We start from the raw sequence: 10,738 nt of genomic DNA, 5'->3' as shown, positions 1-10,738 counted from the left end.
GCTATTTGACCGTTTGTCCGTGTTAAATGATAGGAAACATAGGGAGAGAGAAGGAAAGATGCCATGCAATAAAGCTCCATGGTCAGACTCGAACCAGGGACATCACAGCTATATGGTTAAAGTCTCAGACTGTGTGTCTGTCCTGATGGGTGAAAAGTTTTTAAATTAAGTTTTCAGTTTGTGGTACCACCACATCAGAATCCAAGACAAAGAGCTTGTTTTCATTCTCATCATTTTTCAGTGACATTCAAAGTCATACAGGGAGAAATCTATTGTAGATGAATAAAAGGGCGTACCAGTTTCCTCACTGTCAATAGTCTGTAGACATTTTGACATACCATGGTGGGGAAAAAAAAAGCAAGTGTCATTTTTAATATTAATGATACCTGCATTTCATTTAGTTGAGTCAGTCTTAGAGTCCTGGTATTATGTATGTTGGCTCACTGGAATGGCTCCTGGGACACCTAAATGGAGCTGAGCCGTCGTTAAGGAAATTAGCTGGACCTGTGTGTTTCCTGCTAGACGAAATATCTGCTGTGAAAAATGTCTACGGTGTGTGTGAGTAAAGTTGTGCAGCTGCCATCACAGTCACAACTATATTAGAAACGATTTGGTCAGTTAGCTTAACTCACAACTGTGTAATTACATTTACGTACAATTAAATCAATGCAACTATGCTTGATTCAATGTATGGCTGACTACCAGGCTCATAAGTTCAATTGTAATAACATCAATTTCTCCTTATTTGATTGTATTTAGGATAATAAACAAGCTCTTTAACACAAGCTTCTCCAGCAAGTTAGTGTTCAGACTTGCAGCAAGTCAGCTAGTGATACTGAGATATTTTTCACATGTAAAACCATATTGACCATGATGGTATTATTTCATGTGTTATCAAATGTTTTAACAGTTATACAGTTAGAGGGATTTACATATATCCTTTCATCCAGTCAAACATTAATATAAACCTGACAGAACCCACCATATACAATAGCCTACGACAGCTAGAAATCATGCTGATCATTGCTCCTGACTATGTATCAGGTGCACTGATGTCAGTATATAAATGATAAAAAAGGTGAAACTAGCTCCAATAAAACTGTTCACAACAAGGTCTGTGGATCAACCAGGGCATCATTTCTGGAAAGATGTTAGATGCAGTGAGCACCACAAACACATACTGCATTCACTCACCTCCATTGTACTTGGGAGGAAGCAGAAATCTCAGAGACAGACATCTCAAAACCTGGGCAAAGTATAACCAAAAATAGCTACATGACTATATTCCAGGAGGGGTAAGAGATAAAACATATTATGTCTTTGTCGTTTGGGTGACTGGCCCCTTGACATTAGTGTAGTTAATATTAAAGCATGTCCAAACTTGTCCTTGGCAATGATTTTTTAATAAGAGTGTGAGAAGCACAAGAGAACCACATGATAGACATCAGGAGATTTAATAAAAATGTAAATGTCAAATTATACAAAACCAAACAGTCATTTCATTTTTGTTTTTACTCTAATATAGGGAATAGATACGGATTAATGATGAGTTTCAATTGTAACATGTAGGCTAATATACTAATTGAAAATCACGAATGGGAGCTGCAGGGCATACGAACAACGGCAACTCCCTGATGGAGCTCTACCTCCATCATCAAGGACCCTCACCACCCTTCTCATGGCCTGTTCTCCCTCCTGCCGCCTGGGAAGAGGTACAGGAGCATCCTGCTGCAGGTCCAGCAGGATGCTGAACAGCTTCTTCCCACAAGCAGTTAGGCTTGTAAATGGACTGTGTCCCCTCCCCACACACAAACACTCACATCCAACCCTCCAGCATTAACACAGAAACAGTTTTTAAAGCTAGTCACCTGTCAAGGACAATTTTTGGAACAGTAATGCCAACTTTACTATGGATATAAAAGCACATTTCTCTGCTGATAAACACGACTGCAAATTGGGTGAAATTGTGTCTGAAACGTTTACTTATTTTATTTATTTTTAGGTATTGTTAATTTTAATACTTTGAAAGTAATGTCTTTTAATGCACTGACGGGAGCTGGGAGAAACAATATTTTGTTTCCTTCTGTGTATGCAAATACTCAGTGAAATGACAATAAAGTGAATCTTGAATCTTGAAATGTAGATAGATAGATAGATAGATAGATAGATAGATAGATAGATAGTAACTTTATTGCTCCCGAGGGAAATTCAAGTTTCCATTATCACAGTTCCATAGTGCAAAACATGTCAGTAAAAAGGCAGTAAAAAAGTTAGTAGTGCAAAGTACAAAAAAAATGTACCAGATATAAAAACACAAGGAAATGAAGAAAACTGTTAAAACTGAATATTGTCCAGAGTAACAACCGTGATACAGGACTATTAAAAAAGTGAATATAGTGCAGAAGAGACTGCTTCATGTTTTAAATTCATGATTTATGTGTTTTTTTCCCTCACAATATTCGTATTTTGTGTATGCATGTCAACAGGAAAAAACATTTGCAACTGGATTTCATCATTTTTGTTTCCTCTTCCAGCAAACATCTGAAGTGTTATTTAGTGCAGCTTCATCCCACGTGGGTCACGTTGCTAAGGAAGTGCGTTCCTTAGCAACGTGTATCTGAACCAGGAAGTACTCGATGTCTGCTTTACTGTAGCTAGCTAGCTAGCTGCTGTTAGGTTAGCACCGAGGAGTTAAAGTTAGTCTCCGTTCAGATTTACGAGTTCAGCTGCCGTTCATGTGGACTAAACACATGTCAGGTACCGTGGTGTTCAGCAGGCAGACCTGAGGAGCGGAAACAGTGAGTAGAGGTTGTTTCTGTTAGCGAGCTGTTAGCTAACCAGCTAACGAAAACACTGTTAGCTTCACTTGAAATAACTTCTGTTTTAATGTTTGTCCTTCATTACTCATGTACTTCATTACACGGCACACAAACTAAACAAAAAGCTTGTTTAATCATGTTAAACTGACGTGCGTAGAGATACACTAACAGCAGGAAGTGTGTGAACTTGTGTTAAGAGATGGATGACAGCTTTATGTTATTATGTTATAAGATCAGGACTATGAAGAGCAGGTCTTAGATACAAGGTTACATGTTTAAAGATGTAATGTTACTCCAGTTTGTACTTGAGTGAATTTGTTCTCCATCACTGACAGTAGGTTTGACAGTAGCTGACTTTATAAAGGTCCCATATCATGCTCATTTTCAGGTTCATACTTGTATTTTGTGTTTCTAAGATAAGATAAGATAAGATATTCCTTTATTAGTCCCGCAGTGGGGAAATTAACAGTGTACAGCAGCAAAGGGGATAGTGCAAAAAACAAGATGCATCAGCTAACACAGTAAAAAAAGAGCTAAACAAAGTGTAACAAAATATGAACCATTTAAATAGAAGGGAGTATAAAAATAGGAGCAGTATCTACAGTATTGACAATAAACAGACTATTAACAAAATTGCACAAGTGGAAAATGATATTGCACAGTGAGAATGAATGAATGAATGAATGAATGAAATTCCACCTGAAAATATCAGGTTATTGTCAGTGTTTTGGTGTGTAAGTGGTCTACTGGGAGCAGTGCTGGTTGTGGAGTCTGACAGCTGCAGGAAGTGAAGGACTTCTACTAGAACATGTTTACAAGATTCAAGATTCAAGATTCAAGATGTTTATTGTCACGCCGGTTGTACAGGTGCAAACGTGTGAAATACTTTTTGCTGGGAAGCTCCATTAAAATAATAAATTATATTACATTTACATTTACATTACAATTATAAAAGGAACTACTTTATACAAGGGCATATTAAGAACATATGTATTAAGAATATATACAGTATATACAGTATAGGATATATTTTTGTGTAAGAATGTGTCGAATGAATTATAGATTTAAAAGTCTGATGGCCTGGGGGAAAAAACTGTTCCTCAGTCTGCTGGTGTGAGTTCTGGGGGTCCTGTATCTTCTACCAGAGGGCAGGAGGGAGAACAGGCTGTTGTGGGGGTGTGTCGTGTCCTTAATGACCCTACATACTGTAATGTTTAAAGAAAACTTTATTTTCCTCATACTATTGGCCTGAATACGCCTGTATTTGTCTGAAACGCTCCGTTTTTAGCGAATTTCGATAGAATTGCGACGAAATTGCAACAGAATTGCGTTGCTGGGCAACAGCTTGGGTCCATGTTTACTTCCTGTCAGCTGATGACATTCACAAACACTGCAACCAGGAATAAACTGGATTCTGAAATCGGCTATTCTGCATAATGAGTACTTTTACTTTTGGTACTTTAAGTATATTTTGATGTTAATACTTTTGTACTTTTACTTTAGTGCAATTACTTGTGTATTTACTTTTAATTTAGTATTTTTTCACTGTAGTAAGTAAAAGAGCTGAGTACTTCTTCCACCACTGTGTGTTGTAAAGACTGAGAATGTGCAGATTCATTACTTAAACCACACAATTCATTGTCAGGGAAATCCTCTTCTACTGCTGTATATTGATGGTCTAAGTGAAAACCTGTCTAGTGCCCCCTTTGTGCCAGTACCTTTGTGGTCTCAGTTGTACACACCTGAGAACCACCATGCTGCTTTGCAAGAGGCTCTTTTACATCTGTATTATCCATCAAAAGATGTTAAATCATCTCGTCCTGTATCATCCCTGACTGGTAATGTTTGTGTTTATTTTCTTGTCACAGGTGTGCCATGGAAAATATTTTCTTACCGCTGTCTGGTAGGCCATGATAGGCTTGTCAAGTTATGCAGGGGTTATGGAAAGTCTAATGAATTCTGCTGAAGAGCAGCAACCCTCCTCTCCCCTGGCTAACTCATGGTCCAAAAAACAGGAAGCAAGCAAGAATCAAAAGCCAGAATGTGTTGGTGGATTTGTTTTAGTGCATGCAGGTAAGTGCACACACCATAATTAACATGTACAATTAAAGGTACAGTGTGCAGGATTTTGTGGTTTTGCAATTACATTTCTGCTAATAGATCCCCTGAAATGTTACACACTGATCCTTTAAGAGCTTATTAGAAAGAAATACTGTAGGAATCAGTACCTTATAATAAGTAAACATGATTACGGACATTGGTACACCCATCATGCAATGAAACATTATGGCTTCCAATATAGTTTTCTGCTTAGAGGAGATCAACTGTCATCACTTTATGAATGGTCAAATGTTTTTTTTTCCTATTATTTGCTTTCAGGAGCCGGCTACCATTCTGAATCTAAGGCCAAGGAGTACAAGCATGCGTGCAAAAGAGCCTGCCAACGAGTAAGTTTATTTTACTTTTACGGTATTACTACAGTAAATTGTATGCACATGCGATCAAACAAGCAACATAACCTTTTACTGTTTGTACACACAATCTGTGTCATTCTTAAAGGAATGTTTGTAAATCTGTATTATTTAAATCTAGATAATTTGGCACTTCATAGTATTGAATCTGTTAAGTACTTTCTGAATACAGAGCAGATTGACATTGATCATCAATTAAAGTAGCATTTCAGGGCTTTCCTTAAAGAATGGAGCTACACCATTATATTTGAATGTAATTTTAGATGAAAATGGCAAATATGTTGGTATTGATAACATCTTAGTGCAAAAGAATTCTGCTGAGACCCCTGCATCTACCAGAAATATTTGTTTTCCTTATGTGATAAATATAGAATAATTATGCTTTTATCCAAACAATTAGAGCTGTAACGATTAATTGATTAGTTGTCAACTATTAAATTGTTTGCCAACTATTTTGATAATGGATTTGAGTAATTTTTTAAGCAAAAAAAAGTAAAACTTGTCTGAATCCAGCTTCTTAAATGTGAATATTTTCTGGTTTCTTTACTTAATATTTACTTATTTAATAACAAAAGAAATGCTGATACACATTGGAATTGAACTGTAAAATAAGCCTTTTTCTAATGAAATCTTAAAAAAAAATAATAATACATAGGTACATGTAAACTTCCCTCTACTACATTTTTGCACACAATGTGTTCTGTTCTTGTTCTATGAATTGATCTAATGTCTTCAGAAAGTATATAGAGTAACCTTGTTTTATCAGTTTGATCAGCAAGATATTCATATTTTCTCCTACCCTTTCATAGAGGTTTGCTCAGGTTGGATGGGGAGCATCTGTGAACAGCTGTGATTCCATATATTTTCAGTGGGGTTCCAATCTGTGTTTTGGCAGTAGAGCTCAAGCACATTAATATTCTTGTTTTGAAGTCAGTCCAATTTTCATTTGGCTGTATTAAGATCATTTTGCTGTTGGAATGGAAGTCTTTGTTCTTTGGCTCTCTAAAGCAGGTTCTTCTCAAGACTGTCCTTGTATTGAATTTCATTCATTGTTCCTTTCATCTTTACAAGTTCCTTACTGTACATACTTATGACTGAAACCACCCTCATGGTGCTGCCTTCACCCGTGATTTACAATAGGAATGGTGTTAGATGAGCTTTGCCCAGTTTCCGCAGGATGTGGTACCTTGCATTAAAGCCAAATTGTTCAATTTTAAAAGGGGTCTTTTGCTTTCATGCTATCTGTGTCCCTTTTCACACTTACACATACACAGACAAGGCAAACTTAATTCAATCCAGGGTCCTTATTGCATGTTTTACATTTGTCTTTACCCTAGTTGTATCTCCCAGTTTGAGCTTTTGATGAGGCTTCTGCCAAGGAGATTATGTTTTCAGATATGTTGATGTGATTATGTAGGGGCTAGAAAACTAAATAAGCACTATGGAGAAAGTTAAAATGATAAATCTCTGTCCAAATCTTATCATAGTGTTACGTAACTTGGAGGTAATGAGAGTACTGTACAAAGGCTGAAATGAGCAATGGGTGTATTTGGTGTTTTGACTGGGAAGCTGTTGCACTTTCAACAAGGTGTCTCTGTCTGTGTTTTCCAGGCTGTTGACCGACTCAAAGCTGGGGCACTTGCGGTGGAAGCAGTGGCTGCAGCTCTGGTTGAACTTGAGGTTCGTTGATTTTTTTATCCAAGTTTGATTATATAAAGTCAACCATTATTTACTCAGTATTTAATAACACCCCACCCAGATACATAATGTAGAAAAAAAAACATTTTTAAACCCGGATTGGACTTTAAAAAACAACATCCAAAAAATTTTAATTGAGGAGATGAAATGTGATTTGACATGTGTGTGTTTATCCAAAACAGCTTTATTCTGCTCCAGCCTCCGATGCATGTACACACATCCTGTTGGATGATGTAAGAGAGGATTTTCCTCAGGGCAGGCTTGGAATAAAGAACAATAACTCTGATGAACCCTCTGCAGCTGTAAAAATGTACAGAGAAATACAGTGCAGCAAGCACTTGTGTTTTGTTAAGGTACATTAGAATAGCCATATGCTGTATACATGCATACGAGTCACAGAAAGTTAAAGCCATCATCTGGTCATTAGCAAGGAACTGTTCAAGCACAAGGCATAGCACGTGTATATGTATGATAAAAAAGAAACAGATTTGATAAATTAACAGCCTCCTATATATTAAGTAAGAAATAAGCCTAAGCCAGCAACAAGTCATTTTGAAGGACTTGTGTTTTATTGAGCCTTAAGTATTAAATATTTCCTTCTTGTGACTTACTGTCTTATTTGTATTTATGTGACAAAGCCAAAGCTAATTTGAATATTCATGTGAATCTGCCTCAAGCCCATAACTATATCAGCAAACCTCATGAGGAGGAAGGTGATTAAGCACAAAATGAAGAATGAAAAGGCTTAAAAACAAAAATGATGCATCATAATTAGATGGTATCAAAGAACAAAGGAGCATTAGCTTAACAGCCAATCAGTGTCAAAATGATTGTGACAACAGCAACATAAGGATTTCAGGATTGGATTGTTATTGTGCTTCGGAGAGTACTTCACCAGCCGCAATTTTTGTGGTTTTCCTTTATTCAAACTGTTTAAAAGTAGTATTTTAAAGTATTTAACAAATTATAAACTTTCAGCAGGGCCATTATATATACTGCTGATATAAAAAGTTACAGCTACACTTGATATTGACTCTTTTTTGGAAATATTTCCAATACACTACGACTTTTGGATGATGAGAAAGAGTGGCCCTTTGTTTCTTGGTTAAACTATATACAGTATACAACAATGACTTTCCTTCAACATATTAACATTGACAATGTAAATCTAGTTTTATTCTCGACTCTGCATGTTTTTAATTGTTCTCAGGACTCTCCTTTTACAAACGCGGGCATGGGCTCCAACCTTAATTTGTCAGGGGAAATTGAATGTGATGCGAGTATCATGGATGGGAAATCGCTGCATTATGGCGCCGTAGGGGCTATTAGTGGTGAGTTATTATGCATGTATTGATATTTATGTAATGCTGCTGTGTTGTTGTGACACCTAAGTTCAGTCACCTGTAAGTAAAAGCAACGATCAAGCCTCTACCTGTCTTATGTTTTACTGATTTACTTTCTACCATCTCAGAGTTTTAAACAATGGGGGAGCTCCCACTTTTTACCTGGAGAACAACCAAGAAATTCACATTTACACATCTGCATACTCAAGAGAGATTTCCTTGAACGCTTTCAACAAAAGCAATTTTTTTTTTGCAAGATCTCATGATTCTCAACAACAGCCCAGGGGTGAAAGCTAGCACTTAACATTAAGTCCAAAAGTCAACAGATTGTTTTTATTACCACGCCTGCATCATGTAACAGTGAGCCATGTAATGTGTGCATGATTATGAATGAAACTTGTTGGCTTAGATATAAAAATGTATACCTGCCAACCCGTGTTTTTCATAAGGTTTGAATAGGCTTAAAGCACCCCAGCATTTATAGGTGTGCTTGCTCACTGAATACATTCCATATAAAAATTAATAAAACAGATATTAACAATGCACAGAAAGTCAACACAGATGTGAGACATATCCAAACCGTATTCAGTTCAACTGTACTACCAAACTTATTGATTTGACTAAAGAATTACTGCGTGTGTTTTTATTTATTTACACTGTAATAAGCTAATATAGAGTGAACTTTTAGCAGTGTGATGATTCTGACTCTTCCTTCAGGTATTAAGAACCCAGTCTTAGTTGCAAACCGTCTTCTGAGTGAAGCACAGAAAGGGAAACTATCAGCTGGCAGAATACCACCCTGGTGATTATAATGGTTATTAATTGATGGTGTATTAACGTGACCATATCCACTTGTTAATTTGTTTTCTTTTGTCAGCTTTTTAGTGGGGCGAGGAGCACACGATTGGGCAGTCAGCCATGGGATACCACCGTGCCCTTCAGAGAAAATGGCAACCAGTGAGTCAGAAATATACTTCATCTAAGACATTCATTTTCTGGAGCTGCAAAACAGAACCAAAACACAGTACTAAAAACATCCGTTGGAAGAGGTGCATTCATTAGATTGAGAGATTTTTTTCACACACAGAGTTCAGTTTATCTGCGTACAAGAGGAACAAGCGGAAGATGGAGCTGGCAGAAAAAATGGACAGCGGACATAATCAGGCAAAGAAAAGACGACAATCAAGTGAAAATGTGAGTACTATGTTATCAGTTAAGATATGATAAGTTATTTAAATGTTATCAAGTATGTTCTTTCTCAGCTGCATTACTTGAGTCAGAACGGACCTTTTCTGCTGATGTTATAGTAGTATTTCTCAGAGCAGGGTTGAGATCTAACCCTCTGACCAGGGGCATCATTTGCACTGAACAATTTGTTTTGTAGTGGTCGGCAAATAGCACCCCTATGGACCAAATCTGGCCTGTCAAATGAAATCTGAAACTTTCCATAATTGGGCTACATTAAACCGTTTCAAACAAGATTCAGAAATCTATATAAAATCCATGTAAATCATAACGGAGTTAACATGACTGTACCATCTAATAAGCAATACCTCCATGTGGAGAACAAAGTGCTACTACGCCTGTACGAGATACTGAAATGATGTCTAATTAAAAACATATTTTAATTACTTTTTTTTTTTTAAAGAATTAAAGCTACTTCACTCTGATTACAGTGCTGTTTGACTTAAAACACACATTTCATTCATCAGTATTATTACATTATTTGTTTTTTTCTCACAGCAACAGGTGTTGTCACATAAGCTAATAAAGGCAAGAGCCTCTGAATACACGTGCCACTTTATGTAGAAAGGAACGGAACAAATAGAATACACTAAAAAATAATATATAAAATGTTGGTAATAAATACATAATAATAAGTAACTTGAGCCCTTCAAAGGTGAGAGGGGACAGCAGTAGCAACAGGAAGAGCATGTGGTTTTCTTTTTCCGAGTAGGAAATCACACATGAGAGTCACACACGCCTCACTCAAAACTCAACATGAATGTGGCTGCATCACTTGGTCTATCAAGGCTGTGATGAAATTAGTGTGGTTCTTAAGTCAGTTTTATCATGCTTGCAGCTAGGGATGAAATTCTTAGTCGACTAACACTAGTACGATTTTGTCGACCAATCAATTAGTTGATTTAATCAACAGATCTGTAAAACTGAGTTTCTCCATAAAGAATGACACAAAAGCACCACTTTAAATCATGCGTTTACCAGAGATGTGCTCATACATTTCTTGGAAATAAGTCTGCATGAAAAATCACTAAAAATGACTAATCGACTCAAGAAATCTTAGTCGACTAATTGACTAAGAGGGGGCAGCCCTACTTGCAGCCCACGTCCACACACTCCAAACCAGTAGTTATGCATGGGGGATATATGGCATCAAACTGAATTT

General features: G+C 36.8%; 1 protein-coding gene across 1 annotated transcript in view; it reads left to right on the top strand.

The window, feature by feature from the left end:
- Positions 1 to 2,605: 2,605 nt before the first annotated feature.
- tasp1 (taspase, threonine aspartase, 1) overlaps positions 2,606 to 10,738 on the top strand; it is a 29,789-nt gene continuing 21,656 nt past the window's right edge. Inside the window, exons 1-8 of the mRNA XM_037782850.1 lie at positions 2,606 to 2,798; positions 4,688 to 4,892; positions 5,199 to 5,266; positions 6,902 to 6,970; positions 8,199 to 8,319; positions 9,049 to 9,133; positions 9,209 to 9,288; positions 9,419 to 9,525. Of these exons, the coding sequence (XP_037638778.1) occupies positions 4,730 to 4,892; positions 5,199 to 5,266; positions 6,902 to 6,970; positions 8,199 to 8,319; positions 9,049 to 9,133; positions 9,209 to 9,288; positions 9,419 to 9,525 (693 nt within the window). The 5' untranslated portion in view covers positions 2,606 to 2,798; positions 4,688 to 4,729. The remainder of the gene's footprint in view (positions 2,799 to 4,687; positions 4,893 to 5,198; positions 5,267 to 6,901; positions 6,971 to 8,198; positions 8,320 to 9,048; positions 9,134 to 9,208; positions 9,289 to 9,418; positions 9,526 to 10,738) is intronic.

Source organism: Sebastes umbrosus, chromosome 10 (genome assembly GCF_015220745.1).
Source record: "Sebastes umbrosus isolate fSebUmb1 chromosome 10, fSebUmb1.pri, whole genome shotgun sequence".
In the NCBI taxonomy this organism is placed as follows: domain Eukaryota; kingdom Metazoa; phylum Chordata; class Actinopteri; order Perciformes; family Sebastidae; genus Sebastes; species Sebastes umbrosus.
Note: the sequence above shows the minus strand (reverse complement) of the source record. Positions and strands in the feature narration are given on the sequence as shown.